Genomic DNA, 22,579 nt, shown 5'->3' on the forward strand with positions numbered 1-22,579 from the left:
CAGAAGGGAAGGGTCCCTCCCTCCTCACAGTTCTCGCCGTGGTGTAGGTCCCCATGGACTGCTTGGTCACGCGGCAGACGCTCGTCAGATGCATTCCTGTGATTAATGCCCGCCTAATCCAGGTGAGACCCCCCCCCCGTTCACAAAATAAACCTTCTCTTCCCAGATCATAAAAGGTGTTTTAAGATAAGGGAGCCAAGGTATACAATGTCCGTGGTCGAGGGACAAACAATCCCTGAGTAATAATCTAACTCCCACTTTAACCAGACTGAACCCCAGAATATCAGTAGTCGTAAACAAATTAAATCTGTAATAAAGTTCATTCCCAGTTCTTCATGAATGATTTCCACTGGAAAAGCTCTGTCCCACGGACAACAGGTTTCTTAAAAAAATATTTTCAGTCACCTTAATAATGTCCAAGGTACCATAGCCCCAAATCTCACTGACAAATGTGGCCATGGGAATACATGTGGCCTTCTAAACATCTAACATTTGTTTTGGGGTTTTTCACTCCAGGAGTCTCACAAAATCATTCACCCCTAACATGGCTTTCTTTAAACTTCCTACTTTTTTCTTTATAAGTGGCTACCAACTAAGGCTTTTGTTTAGCAGAAACCCCAAGTAGGCAAAATTGTCAACCCGACTTAAAGACTGACCATGTACTGTAAGTCTAATACCATATAATGAGATTTACTATCATTTCTTGATAGGTCCAGCTCATCCATAAAATCAATCAATACATCTATAAGACGCTATAGACTTTTGGCTTTACGGGCAATTAAAACTGCATCATCTGCGCATAAAAGCACAGGAATGGGTCTCGCCCCCGCCCACTTTTGGAACATCTAGGCCCTCTTTGGACAACAACCCTCCAAACAATTACTATACATGATAAATAAAAAAGTAGCAAGGATGCAGCCCTGCGGCACATCTCTATTTAGCTTCAAGATTATGTGCATTCCCCATCCAACCCGAATCTAACCACGCCTCTAAAACCTGCATTGCGATCCCTCAAGAATTTGACCAAGGTTACGTCAACCTTCTGGATACCAGCTCAGCCTAGAACTTGTCTCTATAGACTTTATCAAAGGCCGAGCTGAGATCCATGAATGCCAAATGAACTGAGTACCTTCTGGCCTTAGTATATTTAGAAATCAAAAGATACCGATTTTAATTATGCTCTATTGCTACCCTATTGTTTAAATTATGCTCTATTGTTCCCCTCCCAGGTCTAAATCCATACTACAACTTGTATAAACCTTCTTTCTCACTGGCCCAGTTTGAGAGTCTGTCTAAGAGGAATCCCCCAATAATTTTAACTTCAATGTCTATGAGCAAAATTGGCCTATATCAGGCTGGATTGCATCTGGATTCTTTTTTGTACACTGCAACTATTATTGACTGATGCCAGAATTCAGAAAATGAACCACAAATGGCCGTGTTAACATGCAAAGTTATGCCTGGGGCCCACAACTCAACTAGGGACTTCAAAAGATCTCCTGAGACCTGTAGGAAAGTACCTTCTTGTCTGGCATGTTACTCCCATTTTTACTGTATGTATGTTTGTTTTTGCCTAGGTGTCACTGGGATACTGCTAGTCAGGACCCCAGTGCTCATAATGTATGCCCTGTATGTTTTCCCTGTGTGATGCCTAACTGTATCACTAAGGCTCTGCTAACCAGAACCTCAGTGTTTGTGCTCTCTCTGCTTTTAAAATTGCCACTACAGGCTAGTGACTAATTTTACCAATTCTGATTGCCACACTGGAACACGCTCAGGAGATCCCTATGGGCTGCAGTATTTCTTTTGCCACCCATAGGGAGCTCAGACAATTCTTACACAGGCCTGCCAGTACAGCCTGAGTGAAATAACGTCCACGTTATTTCACAGCCATTTACCACTGCACTTAAGTAACTTATAAGTCACCTATATGTCTAACCCTCACTTGGTGAAGGTTAGGTGCAATGTTACTTAGTGTGTGGGCACCCTGGCCCTAGCCAAGGAGCTCCCACATTGTTCAGGGCAAATTCCCCGGACTTTATGAGTGCGGGGACACCATTACACGCGTGCACTAGATATAGGTCACTACCTATATGCAGTGTCACAATGGTAACTCCAAACATGGCCATGTAACATGTCTAGGATCATGGAATTGTCACCCCAATACCATTCTGGTATTGGGGGGGGGAAATTCCATGCATCCCCGGGTCTCCAGCATAGAGCCATGGGTACTGCCAAACAAACTTTCCGGGGTTTCCACTGCAGCTACTGCTGCTGCCAAACCCTCAGACAGGTTTCTGCCCCCCTGGGGCCTGGGCAGCCTGCTCCCAGGAAGGAAGAACAAAGGATTTCCTCTGAGAGAGGGTGTTACACCCTCTCCCTTTGGAAATAGGTGTGAAGAGCCTGGGAGGAGTTGCCTCTCCTGACCTCTGGAAATGCTTTGAAGGGCACAGATGGTGCCCTCCCTGCATTAGCCAGTCTACACCGGTTCAGGGATCCCCCCATCCCTGCTCTGGCATAAAACTGGACAAAGGGAAGGGGAGTGACCACTCCTCTGACCAGCATCTCCCAGGGGAGGTGCCCAGAGCTCCTCCAGTGTGTCCCAGACCTCTGACATCTTGGATGCAGAGGTGTGAGGGCACAATGGACAGCTCTGAGTGGGCAGTCCCAGCAGGTGACGTCAGAGACCCCTACTGATTGGTGCTTGTCTTTCTCAGTCGGCAATCCTCCTCTGCGGGATATATAAGATCTCTCCTGTGGGCATCTCACCAGATAATGAATGCAAGAGCTCACCAGAGTTCCTCTGCACTTCCTTCTTCGACTTCTGGCAAGGATCGACCGCTAACTGCTCCAGGACACCTGCGTAACCCCAACAAAGTAGCAAGAAGACTACCAGCAACATTGTAGCGCCTAATCCTGCCGGTTTTCTCGACTGTTTCTGTAGGAGGCTGGAGTGGCTTGTAGTGAGTACCAAGGGGTACTTGCACCTTGCACCAGGCCCAGTTATCCCTTATTAGTGTATAGGGTGTCTAGCAGCTTAGGCTGATAGATAATGGTAGCTTAGCAGAGCAGCTTAGGCTGAACTAGGAGACGTGTGAAGCTACTACAGTACCACTTAGTGTCATATGCACAATATCATAAGAAAACACAATACACAGTTATACTAAAAATAAAGGTACTTTATTTTTATGACAATATGCCAAAATATCTCAGAGTGTACCCTCAGTGAGAGGATAGGAAATATACACAAGATATATATACACAATAGCAAAAATATGCAGTATAGTCTTAGAAAACAGTGCAAACAATGTATAGTTACAATAGGATGCAATGGGGAAACATAGGGATAGGGGTAACACAAACCATATACTCCAAAAGTGGAATGTGAACCACGAATGGACCCCAAACCTATGTGACCTTTTAGAGGGTCACTGGGTCTATTAGAAAATAGTGAGAGTTAGAAAAATAACCCTCCCCAAGACCCTGAAAAGTGAGTGCAAAGTGCACTAAAGTTCCCCTAAGGACAAAGAAGTCGTGTTAGAGGAATAATGCAGGAAAGACACAAACCAACAATGCAACAACTGTGGATTTCCAATCTAGGGTACCTGTGGAACAAGGGGACCAAGTCCAAAAGTCACAAGCAAGTCGGAGATGGGCAGATGTCCAGGAAATGCCAGCTGCGGGTGCAAAGAAGCTTCTACTGGACAGAAGAAGCTGCGGTTTCTGCAGGAACAAAAAGAGCTAGAGACTTCCCCTTTGGTGGACGGATCCCACTCGCCGTGGAGAGTCGTGCAGAAGTATTTTCCCGCCGAAAGAACGCCAACAAGCCTTGCTAGCTGCAAATCGTGCGGTTAACGTTTTTGGACGCTGCTGTGGCTCTGGAGGGACCAGGAGGTCGCAAATTGGACCAGGAGAGAGAGGGGACGTCGCGCAAGACAAGGAGCCCTCTCAGCAGCAGGTAACACCCGGAGATGTGCCAGAAACAGGCACTATGAGGATGCATGAAATGGTGCTCACCCGAAGTCGCACAAAGGAGTCCCACGTCGCCGGAGACCAACTTAGAAAGTCGTGCAATGCAGGTTAGAGTGCTGTGGACCCAGGCTTGGCTGTGCACAAAGGATTTCCGCCGGAAGTGCACAGGGGCCGGAGTAGCTGCAAAAGTCGCGGTTCCCAGCAATGCAGCCCAGCGAGGTGAGGCAAGGACTTACCTCCACCAAACTTGGACTGAAGAGTCACTGGACTGTGGGGGTCACTTGGACAGAGCTGCTGGATTCGAGGGACCTCGCTCGTCGTGCTGAGAGGAGACCCAAGGGACCGGTAATGCAGCTTTTTGGTGCCTGCGGTTGCAGGGGGAAGATTCCGTCGACCCACGGGAGATTTCTTCGGAGCTTCTGGTGCAGAGAGGAGGCAGACTACCCCCACAGCATGCACAAACAGGAAAACAGTCGAGAAGGCGGCAGGATCAGCGTTACAGAGTTGCAGTAGTCGTCTTAGCTAATTTGTTGCAGTTTTGCAGGCTTCCAGCGCGGTCAGCAGTCGATTCCTTATCAGAAGGTGAAGAGAGAGATGCAGAGGAACTCGGCTGAGCTCTTGCATTCGTTATCTAAAGTTTCCCCAGAGACAGAGACCCTAAATAGCCAGAAAAGAGGGTTTGGCTACCTAGGAGAGAGGATAGGCTACTAACACCTGAAGGAGCCTATCAGAAGGAGTCTCTGACGTCACCTGGTGGCACTGGCCACTCAGAGCACTCCAGTGTGCCAGCAGCACCTCTGTTTCCAAGATGGCAGAGGTCTGGAGCACACTGGAGGAGCTCTGGACACCTCCCAGGGGAGGTGCAGGTCAGGGGAGTGGTCACTCCCCTTTCCTTTGTCCAGTTTCGCGCCAGAGCAGGGCTAAGGGGTCCCCTGAACCGGTGTAGACTGGCTTATGCAGAATCGGGCACATCTGTGCCCAACAAAGCATTTCCAGAGGCTGGGGGAGGCTACTCCTCCCCTGCCTTCACACCATTTTCCAAAGGGAGAGGGTGTAACACCCTCTCTCAGAGGAAGTCCTTTGTTCTGCCATCCTGGGCCAGGCCTGGCTGGACTCCAGGAGGGCAGATGCCTGTCTGAGGGGTTGGCAGCAGCAGCAGCTGCAGTGAAACCCCAGGAAGGGCAGTTTGGCAGTACCAGGGTCTGTGCTACAGACCACTGGGATCATGGGATTGTGCCAACTATGCCAGGATGGCATAGAGGGGGCAATTCCATGATCATAGAGATGTTACATGGCCATATTCGGAGTTACCATTGTGAAGCTACATTTAGGTAGTGACCTATATGTAGTGCACGCGTGTAATGGTGTCCCCGCACTCACAAAGTTCAGGGAATTGGCTCTGAACAAAATGGGGGCACCTTGGCTAGTGCCAGGGTGCCCTCACACTAAGTAACTTTGCACCTAACCTTTACCAGGTAAAGGTTAGACATATAGGTGACTTATAAGTTTCTTAAGTGCAGTGGTAAATGGCTGTGAAATAATGTGTGCATTATTTCACTCAGGCTGCAGTGGCAGGCCTGTGTAAGAATTGTCAGAGCTCCCTATGGGTGGCAAAAGAAGTGCTGCAGCCCATAGGGATCTCCTGGAACCCCAATACCCTGGGTACCTCAGTACCATATACTAGGGAATTATAAGGGTGTTCCACTATGCCAATGGGAATTGGTGAAATTGGTCACTAGCCTGTTAGTGACAACTTGGAAAGCAGAGAGAGCATAACCACTGAGGTTCTGGTTAGCAGAGCCTCAGTGAGACAGTTAGTCATGACACAGGGAACACATTCAGGCACACTTATGAGCACTGGCACCCTGGCTGTCAGGGTCCCAGTGACACATACAACTAAAACAACATATATACAGTGCAAAAATGGGGGTAACATGCCAGGCAAGATGGTACTTTCCTACACTAGCCTGTTAGTGACAAATTTAGAAAGCAGAGAGAGCATAACCACTGAAGTTCTGGTTAGCAGAGCCTCAGTGAGACAGTTAGGCATCACACAGGGAACACATACATGGCACATACTTATGAGCACTGGGGCCCTGCCTGGCAGGGTCCCAGTGACACATAGACTAAAACAACATATATACAGTGAAATATGGGGGTAACATGCCAGGCAAGATGGTACTTTCCTACAGACCTGGTATAAGGTGTAAGTACTTTTGGTACCCACTACAAATCAGGCCAGCCTCCTACAATAATATATTAGGATAACTATTTATGTTGGCATTTAAATGCTAAAATATGCAATCTAATAGTATGTTGTGAAAAGTAAACATACTTATTTGTTTTTTCTTTCCATACATCTACTTGCACTTAAATCGTAACAAATGCAATGCCATGAAAAACTGAAAGGTAAAAGAAACAGAAGCAATGATACTGTCAGAAATGGGGTCTTTGGTTGGCAGTCAGTATGCACTCTGTCTAGGCACAGACCCTTACTCTAGTCAGGGGAAGGGAAATGCACACCTAGGATAACTACCTGCTCACCCCCTTGGTAGCTTGGCACAAGCAGGCAGGCTTATATCAGAGGCAATGTGTAAAGTATCTGTACCAACAAACACAGAAACACAGTGAAAACTCTACAAAATGGACACCACACTAGTTCAGAAAAATAGCCAATATTTATCTAAATCAAACAAGACCCAAACAACAAAATCCAACATACTCAAGCAAAGTTATGAATTTTTTATGTAAAAGGAGCCTTAATACATAGAAATCAATGAATGGGTTGTTTTTACACAAAATACCTCGAGTGTGCCAAAAATAAACTGCCCGGGTGAGCATGCATCGGAAAAGTTAGCAATGCTTCAATTCCTTACTCCCAAGTGAGGCTGTGCGTCATTTCTTCTCTGGTCAGGGAGGCGAAGCGTAATTTTTCTCTACCATAGAAGAGTGATGCATCGATTTCAGGATTGGCACCCTCAGATCCACGAAGGTTCACATTGATTTTCACACCCAGCAATGATGCATGTTAAATTCTGTCACACGGTGGTGCAGAGCTGCGATAGTTTGATTTTTGCAGCCGCACACAGGTGTTGCAATGAATTCCTACCCGCGATGCAGGAAGTGCGATGATTTTTGAGGCTCAAAGCAGGTTCTCGATCGAATTTTCTCACGCATGGCTCCTTTCAACGGCCCACGGACTGGAGTGGGCACCATTTTGCAGGGTAGGAGTTTCAGCAAGAGAGTCCAGGTGCTGGCAGAGGAAGTTTTTGATGGCCCTTAAATTTCAGAAAAGTGGGCAAGCTCAGTCCAAGCCCTTGGAGACACTTCACAAGCAGGAAAACACAGCAAAGTCCAGTCTTTGTCATCTCTAAGGCAGAAGCAGCAACTGCAGGCCAACACAGCAAAGCACACTCTCAGGCAAAGGGGCAGTCCTCCTCCTCCTGCTTTTTAGCTCTTCGTCTTGACAGAGGTTCTTCTTGATCCAGAAGTGTTCTAAAAGTCTGGGGTTTTGGGTCCACTACTTAACTCATTTCTGCCTTTTAAGTAGGCAAACCTCAAGGAAAGATCCTGTCTTGCCTAGGCCTGGCTTCATACACACTCCAGGGGGTTGGAGACTATGGCCCTCATTCTGACCTTGGCGGTCGGCGGAGAGGCGGCGGTCGGACCGCGAACAGACCGGCGGTCAGAAAAATGGCATTCTGACCACGGCGGTCACCGCCGCGATCGACCGCCACTTCCCCACTCCGACCGCCACGGCGGTCATGACCGCCGGGCTGGAGTTTGCGCACTCCGGCCCGGCGGTCGTCCCAAGACCGCCAACGGTATCATGACCCTGCCTACCGCCGCGGTTTCTGGCGGTCGGGAACCGCCATGCGAACCATGGCGGTAGGCACTATCGGGGCCAGGGAATTCCTTCCCTGGCACTGATAGGGGTCTCCCCCACCCCCCACTACCCACCCGAGTCCTCCCCCCACACCCTCCACCCCCCTGCCACCCCTCAGAGGTGGTACGAACCCCCTCCTCACCCCCACCCCGACATGCACATACATGCACCCCGACATGCACACACCCCCAACATGCACATATACACACCCCCTACACACACATACACAACGGGGACACATACCCGCACACATACATGCAGACATGCGCACCTGCCGAACAGCACACATTACCCATAGACACAGCAGCACCCCCGCCCGCATACACGCACTCACACACCCCCTCTACACACTCACACGCACACCCCCATGCACGCCCAAATCACACAACACCCCCCCCTCCCCCTCCCCTCACGGACGGTCAACTTACCTTGTGCGTTGGTCCTCCGGGAGGCGACGGGAGCCACGGGGAGGTGACCGCCAACAGAACACCGCCAACAGAAGACCGCCACACAGATATGTGGGTCGTAATTCTGTGGGCGGTGTTCTGCTGGCGTGGCGGTGGAGGTTGACCAGTCTCCACTTTTCCGCCGTCCTCCAGTGTGGCTGCTGGCGGTTTCCCGGCGGAACGCTCCCAGCGGTCGGAATGCGCACAGCGGCATACCGCCGCGGTCGGCGGTCTTCACCGCGGCGGTAACTCGACGGTCTCGCGAAAAGACCGCCAAGGTCAGAATGAGGGCCTATATTGTGTGAGGACAGACACAGCCCTTTCAGGTGCCAGTGTCAACTCCTCCATCCTACTCTAGCCCATGAAGACTCATCAGGACACACCTCGACTCCCTTTGTGTCAATTTCTAGAGGGAATTCACAAACAGCCAAACTGTCAGTCTGACCCAGACGTGGATTCCACAGGCAGGCAGAGGCACAAAGTAGTTAAGCAAAAAAATGCCACTTTCTAAACTTGACATTTTCAAACTGACAATATAAAAACCAACTCTACCAAAAGATGTATTTTTAAATTATGAGTTCAGAGGCCCCAAACTCCTCCCAATGGGTAACTACACTTAAAAGATAGTTAAAGGCAGTCCCCATGTTAATCTAAGGGAGAGACAGGCCTTGCTAAAGTGAAAAACACATTTGTCAGTATTTCACTATCAGGACATGTTAAACACATCAGTACATGTCCTACCTTTTGAAGACACCTAAGGGCCTACCTTAGGCATGACTTACATGGAGTAAAAGGGGAGGTTTCGGCCTGGCAAGTGGGTACACTTGCCAGGTTGAACTGGCAGTGCAAAACCACACAAACAGACCCTGCAGTGGCAGGTCAGAGACATGTTTACAGGGCTACTCATGTGGGTGGCACAATCAGTGCTGCATGCTCACTAGTAGCATTTGATTTACAGGCCCTGGACACCTCTAGTGTACTTTACTAGGGACTTACTAGTAAATTACATATGCCGGCAGCTGTCTGCTCAAGTTGAGGCCAGCCATTCCCGATTTGTCACAAATTTGGCGTGGAGTATTTATGGACCAAGATATAAAAATTTGAATTATCTTTAAAATCTCAAAAACTACTGAACAGATATACACCAAATTACAAAAAGTGATCTCTCTGGACCAAAAGCTATCTTTCTACCAAATGTGGTGTAATTCCATCCAGCAGATCGGGCTGGAGTCGTGTCTAAAATGTCTATGGGAATTACCATGGGAAGTGTACGTTTTTGACCACCCCCTTTTTCTCAGTCCCCGGTTGACAGATCACCACAAAACTTAGCACACAAACAGTACATAAGTTGACACTTTTTTTGGGGAAATTTAGAGAAGATTTGTCAAACGGCATAAAAAATATAGCCAAGTCAAAAAATGCTTTTCCTATGTAAACTAAGTCCTAACCTTAACTACTAAATGGCACTGTATCTGTATACACAGTCATTATACCTGCGAATCTGAGTGCTAAAAGCTGCATGCAAAAGACATAAGGTCATGTGTTGTATTGACATACATGAATTTGAAGCAGCTGGTCTGCCCTCCATAGTGCACAGCAACCAGTCTACTCGTCAATGGGAATAATATAAGAAACAATGGTCCATTAAGGGGGAAGTGTGAACCTCATCTTTCATAGTAACCTAGTAAACTACCATAAATAGCTTGGCTTTACTAGAAAGAATATATTTTATTTGATTATTTAACACTTGGAATCTTAGAACAAAGAACTCATTCAGCTCCGTAAACATACACATTCGGATTTAAAGAGGTGTTCCCAAAGGATGCAACAGTGCAGTGAAAGTGAGGTAAGTGAGTGCGAGGTGCGCTTGTGCTGTACAACATATATATATTTATATATACATATAAATAAATAGTGACTGTGGAGGATGCACAGTTGTTTGTTGTTAACAATAACACAGAGTTGCAGACTCATGACTTACATATCAGCACAGTAGACTATTATTTTGTCCATGTTTCGACCCCTTAAGGCTTTTAGTACAGGCTCATCATCAGGATGAGGAATAGAACCACTTATAAGATTATAATTAATGCTTCTTATGGTATTGTACTACTTTGGTCCCAACGCTATTGGGCTGCCCCTTTTTTTACACACATATGCTGGTCAGCGGGGCCAGATCTCCTTGTAGGAGGATGCAGTAAGTGACTACATCCACCTGCTTGGGGATGCTTGTGAGGATTGGGGGTTTTCCTTCATTTTCAAGGAGAGCCCCCAGGGGTGCACCAAGTGTCTCTCCTATGTGTCATTCAGTTAGTGTGTTCCCTGATGGCTCTATCACCTTTCTGCCATTGTTTGTAATACCGCATGGACACAGAGACAAATTGTTTTCTTGTTTGCAGGTGCTGGCAAAAATGGACAATAAAGGGTGTAGTTAGAAAATAGATTTCTCCTAATGTCTTCACAATCTCACTATTTGCCTTTCCAGACTTTCACAGATTTAAAACAGATGGACATATTTCCTCCTATTCCTACCATTTACCTTTTTGGGAATGAATACCAAGCCGTTCACCCAGATCAGAAACATACATGCACCATGGGGCCTCACTTGACTAGTCAAAGATCAGAACATCAGCTAATATTAACCTCACCAGAGTTGCATGTGAATTAGACCAAAGTGATGGCCAGAAAAGTAGAAGCACATTCAATTTTGTTCTTCAGAAATTAGAGTGACACATTTGTGTTCATAAAGTTTTTTCCCATAACCTCACTAGAAGTCATGCTTTATATATTCTGCAGCTAGTGCCTTTATTATAAAGTCTTTTCACAGCCTCCTTCACCTCCTTGTTTCTCAAAGTGTAAATGAGAGGGTTGAGTGCCGGAACCACAAGCCCATAGAACAAAGAGAGTGATTTGTCCTTCTCTGTTGAGGGAGAAGACTTGGGCCTCAAGTATATCACCATGGCTGTGCTGTAGTACAGTATCACAATGATCAGGTGAGATCCGCAGGTCGTGAATGTGCGCTGCCTGCCCTCAGCTGTCCGCATCCTCAGGATAGTGGAGATAATTTTCATGTAAGTGAAAAGGATCAGGACAAGAGGGGCAACAAGGCTGAGGAGAGACAATAGAGGGGTGGACAAGTCAGAGTAACTGGTGCCCAAACAGGTCAGCCGCGACACAGCTTGCAATTCGCAGACTGTGTGGTCGATGACGTTATGTCCACAGAAATGTATCATTGGAAGGAAGACCACAGACGGTAGGGAGATAAGGAACCCTCCTGCCCACGTGGCCGTGGTGAACATGATGCAGGTTCGACTGTTAATCATTTGTGGATAGTGCAAGGGACTGCATATAGCAACATAGCGATCCCACGCCATGACAGCCAGAAGGAAACATTCAGCTGCACCCAAAGAGAGGGTGACGTACATCTGGATCACGCATCGAGAATAGAGGATGGTGATCCTGTGAACAAGGAGACCCTCAAGGACTGTGGGAGCGATGACCAATGAGTAGAAGAGATCCAAGGAGGACAGATGACAGAGGAAAAAGTACATGGGTGAGTGAAGACAGCTATCAGCAACAGTAACTAGGATGAAAAGGCTATTTGCACTGACAGAAACAAGAAAAACTGTGATGAGGAGAACAAAGAGCGTGATCTTGGTTTCTGACTGATAGGAAAATCCCAGGAGGATGAATTCAGTTACCCGAGTTTCATTTACACTCTCCATAAGATCCACTTTTCTTTTCTGCAGATAGAAAATACATAGAGTCAACATGTACAGAAGGTAGTGTAATACATCAATAACTCATCAGTAATGCATCAATAACTCATCAGTAATGCATCAATGAATTACCATGAAATGTTTGTAGCATGTCCAAAAACAAAATACAACACAAACTACATAATATATACATGTACATTGCATATAAATGAAAAGTGAACAAAAAAGCCCTTCTAATTTAGGCTTTGTTGTACTAACAGAAATTGCCAGTGATTTAGATTAATTCAAGCATTCCATCCATCAGTTTTTAGCATATTCACTGTGACACCCTAAGTGCAGCAGGTATGTCCAGACATTAGTCCTGTGCTTACTTTAGTCCCTAAACCAAGATGCATGCTACTGATGAGCCGCCATTAGTGCTAAATCTGTCTAGGTTGTTGTGTTCTGGTTCAGGAAGGACCTGGCCGGGCAGATTGGGCTGGACTGTTCCTATTGGAACAGGGTCAAGACTGATTTGCTTATAGATGGGTCCAAATTGAGGTCGCACAGTGTGTACAATGTTTCTGGACTGGGATTTGGGTCTGAGTAGTAATCAGAGTCGTGGGATTAATTCAAGCATTCCATCCATCCCTTTTTGAATACTTCATCCTATTAACAAAGCATGAATGCATAAAGTCCCCAGGGAAATTTTGTTAGGCAATGAGAAGATGTTCGATAAAGATTGCTGATGCTGAATTTTAAATTCACAGTTGGAAACGAGAAGGAAGAGCAGACAGAACCAGAAAGAACACAAAAGAAAGAAAGACAGAGAACAAGAGAAGAAAGAATACTGACAAAGAATATGTCAGAGTACGAGAAAGATAAAGCAAGACAGCGAGAGAACTTGAGCAATAGCCCCCTTCCTCCCCACAACCTGATCCTTCCACACCCCTGCCAGATCCCTGCTCTCCACCCAGATGGCCCTGGCCACCGTGCTTCGCATCCGCAAAACCACCACCGGAGGACGATCCTTTACCTACACTGCAGCAAAGAGCTGCAACAACCTTCCCTGCACCTCAGACAAAGTCCAATACTCACCATCTTCAGAAAGAAACTCAAAACATGGCTCTTCGGATGAGGCCCCTCCTCTCCCTCCAAGCACCTTGAGACCCTCATGGGTGAGTACCCGCGCTTTACAAATAGTGATTGATTGATAAGCCGATAGATAGATAAATAGATAGATAGATAGATAGATAGATAGATAGATAGACCAGTACAGAATTTGAGTCAGTGTTTCAAGTGGAGCGCCTTCATTTGCAGGGATCTTTTGTTGCCTAGAATTTGATCCAGAGCAAGACAGAGTAAAACACAAAAGGGGGAAAGAACAAGGGAGAGAAAGATGCAAAATCAGTGATGAAGGGAGAAAGCTGTGATGAAAAAGAACCAAAAAGAATAAAGAGTGGCAGGGAGTATCTCAGTGGTGTGTATAGATGACTGAGGTGAAATCAAGACTCTCTAGCATTGATATTCAGCACTTCGACCATCAATAGTTCTGACGATGGGATTCTGAGTAAAAAGTGGTCCCTAGCACTTATTGTTTTACAAATTCAGCCATATGCAAATCAACCTTGGTTGTGCTAGAATAGGAACATTCCAGTCAGAACAGCAAAGTCAGGTCCTCTCTGACCTGGAACATGAGCTACTGCAGACTGGTTCTAACCTGCTTGGGCTGCTTCAGTCAGGTGTAGTTTGATTCTATTGACACATCAAGCACAAGACCCTCATTTGGGCTTACCCCTGACCACTCAGGGAGGTAAGTCACCCCATGGTCACAGAAGTTATGTCCAAACAATAAAAGATAAAATAGACTATATCACAATGGCAATGCCTCATTTGCCCTTGAACTAAAGTCTTCGTCCTCCAGTTGCCTGACCGCTGAAACTATAGAAAGGAGAATGCACTCACTTGCCTGTAAAAGATAGGAGAAACGACCTGATAACAAAAGCAGAGGCTAGCTGGCTGTGTGGAGACTGCTTGATGAACAGAACATGCCTAGAAACCGCAACATTGGTCAATTGCTCATACCATGCTATTCACCATTGTACCTTCAGCTACACTCTCACCTTCCCTTCCAGTCTATGAGAGGAAGGGATGTCTACTTCTTGATGAGACTGTCCCTGTCGTCTTCTGTCATAAGACTTGAGAATTCTCACTTTCATACATTGACAAGAGGGGGTAGATCTGATGGGAAAGGTACTGCTGTCAGATGATTTGTGGAGTGACTTTCAGTCTGGGAGGGGTGTTCCACAGTGGACAACATGTTATCTGTGATAGAAGAAAGCCATGGTCCTAGCTGCACTTTTTTATACAGTACCTGCGATCCATGACCCCATACCAGAATGGACACCATCAAGTTGGCCCCATGCATTTGTTTTATATTGAGTATTCATGGTAAGTTTGTAAAGACAGATTCATGCAGGTAGCAAGAAGTATAAAACTTCAGATCACTATCAGCAGTATTGTGTACACACACAGTTAATTGTGCTTATAAGTGCATTTTTTGTCTTCATGTGAGATATCGCTTCTGAAGGTTAGAGAGTTGTGGTGTCGTTTCCATTGCCTTAGTTCGGGATATCTCCACTCAGTAAGTTGTCACATACATCATCTACACAAGACAACACACCTCATCTACTTCTTGGGATGCACCTCAGGAAGCTTTAAGTTGTGTGCACATTATCATAATGATATTTTCTTTAAGAGAACCACTTATTCAATTGGCTTTGTTGTTTTTAGTATCCATACATGAGGTACTTGTCATGCCATCCTAACAACCAATAGGTCACTAAACATCTGCAACATTGTATAGATTATTAATTGACAGATTTAGAGCTAGACAGATCCAGGTACACCCTCACAATTGTGGTGGAGCACCCTGTCTGACAAACCTATGGCCCGCCCTCTCAATCCAGAGTTGGAATCAGTATACTAACAACTCAACAAACTTGGAGCCATTGCTGTAAGTACATGAGACCTCCATCCTATATAGCGTGATGAGGAAAGTACCATCTTGCTTGGCATGTTACCCCCATTTTTACATGTATGTAAGTTTGTTTTTGCCTGTCTCACTGGGATCCTGCTAGCCCAGACCCCAGTGCTCATAGTTAATGGCCTGAAAGAGTGTACCTGTGTAGTGACTAAATGTATCACTGAGGCTCTGCTAATAAGAACCTCAGTGCTTATGCTCTCTCTGCCTTTAAAATTGTCACTGTAGGCTAGTGACCACTTGTACCAATTCAGATTGGCACACTGGAACACCCTTATAATTCCCTAGTATATGGTACCTAGGTACCCTGGGTATTGGGGTTCCAGGAGATCCCTATGGGCTGCAGCACTTCTTTTACAACCCATAGGGAGCTCAGACAAATCTTACACAGGACTGCCACTGCAGCCTGAGTGAGATGACACACATATTATTTCACAGCCATTTTACACTGCACTTAAGTAACTTGTAAGTCACCTATATGTCTAACCCTCACTTAGTGAAGGTTAGGTGCAAAGTTACTAAGTATGAGTGCACCCTTGCACTAGCAGAGGTGCCCCCACATAGTCCAGGGCAATTTCCCTGGATTTTGTGAGTGTGGGGACACCATTACACGTGTGCACTACATATAGGTCAATACCTATATGTAGCTTCAAAATGGTAACTCTGAATATGGCCATGTAACATGTCTAAGATCATTGAATTGTCCCCCCATGCCAAATCTGGTATTGGGGTGCCAATCCCATGCATCCCCAGGGCTCCACTATGGACCCCGGGTACTGCCAAACCAGCTCTCTGGCGTTTTCTTTGCAGCTACCACTGCTGCCACCCCACAGACAGGGTTCTGCCATCCTGGGGTCTGGGCAGCCCAGTCCGAGGAGGGCAGAACAAAGGATTTCCTCTGAGAGAGGTGTAGGAAAATACCATCTTGCCTGGCGTGTAACCCCTATATTTCACTGTATATATGTTGTTTCAGTCTATGTGTCACTAAGACCCTGCCAGGCAGGGCACCAGTGCTCATAAGTATGTGCCCTGTATGTGTTCCCTGTGTGATGACTAACTGTTTCACTGAGGCTCTGCTAACCAGAACCTCAGTGGTTATGCTCTCTCTGCTTTCCAAATTGTCACTAATAGGCTAGTGACCAATTTCACCAATTCACATTGGCCTACTGGAACACCCTGATAATTCCCTAATATATGGTACTGAGGTACCAAGGGTATTGGGGGTCCAGGACATCCCTATGGGCTGCAGCATTTCTTTTGCCACCCATAGGGAGATGTGACAATTCTTACACAGGCCTGCCAGTGCAGCCTGAGTGAAATAACGTCCATGTTATTTCACAGCCATTTACCACTGCACTTAAGTAACTTATAAGTCACCTAAATGTCTACCCTTCACCTGGTGAAGGTTGGGTGCAAAGTTACTTAGTGTGAGGGCACCCTGGCACTAGCCAAGGTGCCCCACATCGTTCAGGGCAAATTCCTTGGACTTTGTGAGTGCGGGGACACCATTACACGCGTGCACTGTACATAGGTCTCTTCCTATGTACAGCGTCACAATGGTAACTCCGAACATGGCCATGTAATATGTCTAGGATCATGGAATTGCCACCCCAATGCCATCTGGCATTGGGGGGACAATTCCATGATCCCCCAGGTCTCCAGCACAGAACCCAGGTACTGCCAAACTGCCTTTCCGGAGTTTTCACTGCAGCTGCTGCTGCTGCCAACCCCTCAGTCAGGTTTCTGCCCTCCTGTGGTTCAGGCAGGCCTGGCCCAGGAAGGCAGAACAAAGGACCTCCTCTGAGAGAGGGTGTGACACCCTCTCCCTTGGGAAATAGGTGTCAAGGCTGGGGAGGAGTATCCTCCCCCAGCCTCTGGAAATGCTTTGATGAGCACAGATGGTGCCCATCTCTGCATAAGCCAGTCTGCATCGGTTCAGGGATCCCCCAGCCCTGCTCTGGCGCGAAACTGGACAAAGGAAAGGTGAGTGACCACTCCCCTGACCTGCACCTCCCAGGGGAGGTGCCCAGAGCTCCTCCAGCGTGCCCCAGACCTCTGACATCTTGGATTCAGAGGTGTGCTGGCACACTGGACTGCTCTGAGTGGCCAGGGCCAGCAGGTGACATCAGAGACTCCTTCTGATAGGCTCTTACCTTTCTTACTAGCCTATCCTCCTTCCTAGGTAGCCAAACCTCCTTTTCTAACTGTTTAGGGTCTCTGCTTTGGGGAATTCTTCAGATACAGAATGCAAGAGCTCACCAGAGTTCCATTGCATCTCCCTCTTCACCTTCAGCCAAAGGATTGACCGCTGACTGCTCAGGACGCCTACAAAACCGCAACAAAGTAGCAAAGACGACTACTGCAACCTTGTATCGCTTCATCCTGCTGGCTTTCTCGCCTGTTTCCTGGTGGTGCATGCTCTGGGGGTAGCCTGCCTCCTTCTTGCACCAGGAGCTCAGCAACAAAAAACTGCATCACCGGTCCTCTAGGTCCCCTCTCAGCACGACAAGCGTGGTCACTGGAAATCAGAAACTCTGTTCAAGTGACTCCCACAGTCCAGTGACTCTTCAGTCCAAGTTTGGTGGATGTAAGTCCTTGCCTCCCCATGCTAGACTGCATTTCTGGGTACCGCGTGATTTGCAGCTGCTCCGGCTCCTGTGCACTCTTCCAGGATTTCCTTCATGCACAGCCAAGCCTGGGTCCCCGACACTCTGACCTGCAGTGCACAACCTTCTGAGTTGTCCTCTGGCGTCGTGGGACTCCCTTTTCTGACTTCGGGTAGACTCCGGTTCACTCCTCTGCTAAGTGCCTGTTCCGGTACTTCTGCGGGAGCTGCATGCTTCTGCGAGGGCTCCCTGACTTGCTGGGCGCCCCCTCTGTCTCCTCATCCAAGTGGCGACATCCTGGTCCCTCCTGGGCCACAGCAGCATCCAAAAACCCTAACTGCGACCCTTGCAGCTAGCAAGGCTTGTTTGTGGTCTTTCTGCGTGGGAACACCTCTGCAAGCTTCTTCACGACGTGTGACATCCATCCTGCAAAGGGGAAGTTACTAGTCCTCTTCGTTCTTGCAGAACACAAAGCTTCTTCCATCCGGTGGCAGCTTCCTTGCACCCTCTGCTGGCATTTCCTGGGCTCCTGCCCACTCTCGACAGTGTTCACAGTGTTCGGAGTTACCATTGTGACGCTGTACATAGGTATTGACCTATGTACAGTACACGCGTGTAATGGTGTCCCCACACTCACAAAGTCAGGGGAATTTGCCCTGAACGATGTGGGGGCACCTTGGCTAGTGGCAGGGTGCCCACACACTAAGTAACTTTGCACCCAACCTTCACCAGGTGAAGGTTAGACAGATAGGTGACATAAGTTACTTAAGTGCAGTGGTAAATGGCTGTGAAATAACGTGGACGTTATTTCACGCAGGCTGCAGTGGCAGACCTGTGTAAGAATTGTCAGAGCTCCCTATGGGTGGCAAAAGAAATGCTGCAGCCCATAGGGATTTCCTGGAACCCCAATACCCTGGGTACCTCAGTACCATATACTAGGGAATTACATGGGTGTACCAGTATGCCAATGTGAATTTGTTAAATTTAGTCACTAGGATGTTAGTGACAAATTTGGAAAGCAGAGAGAGCATAACCACTGAGGTTCTGGTTAGCAGAGCCTCAGTGAGGCAGTTAGGCATCACACAGGGAACATATAAGGGAATGCCTCCTTGGCATGGTTACCCCCTGACTTTTTGCCTTTGCTGATGCTAAGTTATGATTTGAAAGTGTGCTGAGGCCTGCTAACCAGGCCCCAGCACCAGTGTTATTTCCCTAAAACTGTACCTTTGTTTCCACAATTGGCACACCCTGGCATCCAGGTAAATCCCTTGTAACTGGTACCCCTGGTACCAAGGGCCCTGATGCCAGGGAAGGTCTCTAAGGGCTGCAGCATGTCTTATGCCACCCTGGGGACCCCTCACTCAGCACAGACACACTGCTTGCCAGCTTGTGTGTGCTAGTGGGGTTAAAAAGACTAAGTCGACATGGCACTCCCCTCAGGGTGCCATGCCAACCTCACAGGTATAGATAAGTCACCCCTCTAGCAGGCCTTATAGCCCTAAGGCAGGGTGCACTATACCATAGGTGAGGGCATAAGTGCATGAGCACTATGCCCCTACAGTGTCTAAGCAAAACCTTAGACATTGTAAGTGCGGGGTAGCCATAAGAGTATATGGTCTGGGAGTCTGTCATGCACGAACTCCACAGCACCATAATGGCTACACTGAAAACTGTGAAGTTTGGTATCAAACTTCTCAGCACATTAAATGCACACTGATGCCAGTGTACATTTTATTGTAACATACACCCCAGAGGGCACCTTAGAGGTGCCCCCTGAAACCTTAACCGACAACCTGTGTAGGCTGACTGGTTTTAGCAGCCTGCCACACACCAGACATGTTGCTGGCCACATGGGGAGAGTGCCTTTGTCACTCTGTGGCTAGTAACAAAGCCTGTACTGGGTGGAGGTGCTTCTCACCTCCCCCTGCAGGAACTGTAACACCTGGTGGTGAGCCTCAAAGGCTCACCCCCTTTGTTACAGCACCCCAGGGCACTCCAGCTAGTGGAGTTGCCTGCCCCCTCCGGCCACAGCCCCACTTTTGGCGGCAAGGCCGGAGGAGATAATGAGAAAAACAAGGAGGAGTCACTGGCCAGTCAGGACAGCCCCTAAGGTGTCCTGAGCTGAGGTGACTCTGACTTTTAGAAACCCTCCATCTTGCAGTTGGAGGATTCTCCCAATAGGATTAGGGATGTGCCCCCCTCCCCTCAGGGAGGAGGCACAAAGAGGGTGTAGCCACCCTCAGGGCTAGTAGCCATTGGCTACTAACCCCCCAGACCTAAACACACCCTTAAATTTAGTATTTAAGGGCTCCCCAGAACCTAGGAAACTAGATTCCTTCAACCTAAGAAGAAGAGGACTGCTGAACTGAAAACCTGCAGAGAAGACGGAGACACCAACTGCTTTGGCCCCAGCTCTACCAGCCTGTTTCCCCACTTCTAAAGACACTGCTCCAGCGACGCGTTCCACAGGGACCAGCGACCTCTGAAGCCTCAGAGGACTGCCCTGCATCTAGAAGGACCAAAAACTCCCAAGGACAGCGGCTCAACTTTGCAACAAAGAAGCAACTTTGAAACAACACACGTTTTCCGTCAGAAGAGTGAGAGTTTTCACTCTGCACCCAACGCCCCGGCTCGACTTGTGGAGAACAAACCCCACAGGGAGGACTCCCCAGCGACTACAAGACCGTGAGTAGCCAGAGTTGACCCCCCTGACCCCCACAGCGACTCCTGCAGAGGGAATCCCGAGGCTCCCCCTGACCGCGACTGCCTGCTTCAAAGACCCGACACCTGGTAAAGACTCTACATACGCAGCCCCCAGGACCTGAAGGATCCTACCTCCAGTGCAGGAGTGACCCCCAGGTGGCTCTCTCCCTTGCCCAAGTGGTGGCTACCCCGAGGAGCCCCCTCCCCCTTGCCTGCCTGCATCGCTGAAGAGACCCCTTGTTCTCCCATTGAATCCTATTACGAACCTCACGCTTGTTTGCACACTGCACCCGGCCGCCCAGTGCCGCTGAGGGTGTACTTTCTGTGCTGACTTGTGTCCCCCCCGTTGCCCCACAAAACCCCCCTGGTCTGCCCTCCGAAGACGCGGGTACTTACCTGCTGGCAGACTGGAACCGGGGCTCCCCTTCTCCATTGAAGCCTATGAGTTTTGGGCACCACTTTGACCTCTGCACCTGACCGGCCCTGAGCTGCTGGTGTGGTAACTTTGGGGTTGCCCTGAACCCCCAATGGTGGGCTACCTTGGACCCAAACTTGAACCTTGTAGGTGGTTTACTTACCTGCAAAAACTAACAAACACTAACCTCCCACAGGAACTGTTGAAAATTGCACTGTCTACTTTTAAATTAGCTATATGTCATTTATGTGAAAACTGTATCTGCTATTTTGCTAATTCAAAGTTCCTAAAGTTCCTAAGTGAAGTACCTTTCATTTAAAGTATTACTTGTAAATCTTGAACCTGTGGTTCTTAAAATAAACTAAGAAAATATATTTTTCTATACAAAAACCTATTGGCCTGGAATTGTCTCTGAGTGTGTGTTCCTCATTTATTGCCTGTGTGTGTACAACAAATGCTTAACACTACCCTCTGATAAGCCTACTGCTCGACCACACTACCACAAAATAGAGCATTAGAATTATCTCTTTTTGCCACTATCTTACCTCTAAGGGGAACCCTTGGACTCTGTGCATACTATTCCTTACTTTGAAATAGTGCATACAGAGACAACTTCCTACAGAACACATACAGGGTACATACTTATGAGCACTGGGGCCCTGCCTGGCAGGGTCCCAGTGACACAAAGACTAAAACAACCTATATACAGTGAAATATGGGGGTAACATGCCAGGCCAGATGGTACTTTCCTACAGTTAGCATAAAAAATGAAGCCACACTGTCCAGTGTGCATCAGAATAGTCAAATTCCTTACTCGCAAATGAGGCTGTGTGTCGTTTCTTCTCTGTTTGGTTCGGCGATGTGCCATTTTTCTCCCTCACAAGAGAGCGATACGTCAGTTTCCAGACAGGACACCTCGGATACATGCCGGTTCACAATGACTTTGACGCCCACGGAGGATGTGTGAGAAATCCAGTCACACAGTGTTAGAAAACAGCACTGCATGGGGTTTGCGTCGTTATCAGCAGCTGCAAGTGAGTGTTGCATGGTTTCTTCAGCCGTGATACATCGATCTCCCAGCCATGATGCAGGTTGAGCAGCGAATATTGCTGCGAAGCAGGTGGCATGTCGTTTATCAGTCGTGTTGCAGATGGTACATCAAAAATTTCCCCAAACAGCATTCTGGGCGTGGATTTCAGCTCTTGTTCTGCCAATTTCACCTCTCAAGGGCCCAGTGCCTCGATAGGCCACCACATGGCAGGACCGGAGTTTCAGCAGAGATTCCAGGTGCTGGCAGAGGCAGTCTTTGATGGCCCTGATACTTCAAAACAGGAGGCAAGCTTAGTTCAAGCCCTTACAGATTAATTTGCAGGAATGCACAACAAAGTCCAGCCTTTGTCCCCTTTCACAGGCAGAAGCAGAAGCAGAAGCTGCAGGACAGCCCAACAAAGCACAGGTAGGGGCAGCACTTCTCCTCAGCTCTTTAGCTCTTCTCCTTGGCAGATGTTCCTCTTGGTTTCAGAAGTGATTTAATGTCTGGGGTTTTGGGTCCACTACTTATACCCCTTTTTGCCTTTGAAGTAGGCAAACTTTGAAGGAAAGTCTCTGTTGTTCACAAGAACCTGCCTTGCCCAGGCCTGGCCCTAGACACACACCAGGGTGTTGGAGACTGCATTGTGTGAGGCCAGGCACAACCCATTCGGGAGTAAGTGACTACTCCTCCCTGTACTCTAGCTCAGATAGCTCATCAGGATATGCAGGATATACCCCAGCTCCCTTTGTGTCACTGTCTAGAGGAGATTCACAAACA

At 47.7% G+C, this 22,579-nt stretch overlaps 1 protein-coding gene across 1 annotated transcript in view; it reads right to left on the reverse strand.

The window, feature by feature from the left end:
• Window positions 1-11,078: 11,078 nt before the first annotated feature.
• Window positions 11,079-22,579, reverse strand: part of LOC138296946 (olfactory receptor 2K2-like) — a 69,405-nt gene continuing 57,904 nt past the window's right edge. Inside the window, exon 2 of the mRNA XM_069236466.1 lies at window positions 11,079-12,047. Within this exon, the coding sequence (XP_069092567.1) occupies window positions 11,079-12,047 (969 nt within the window). The remainder of the gene's footprint in view (window positions 12,048-22,579) is intronic.

Source organism: Pleurodeles waltl, chromosome 5 (assembly GCF_031143425.1).
Source record: "Pleurodeles waltl isolate 20211129_DDA chromosome 5, aPleWal1.hap1.20221129, whole genome shotgun sequence".
Taxonomy (NCBI): Eukaryota; Metazoa; Chordata; class Amphibia; order Caudata; family Salamandridae; genus Pleurodeles; species Pleurodeles waltl.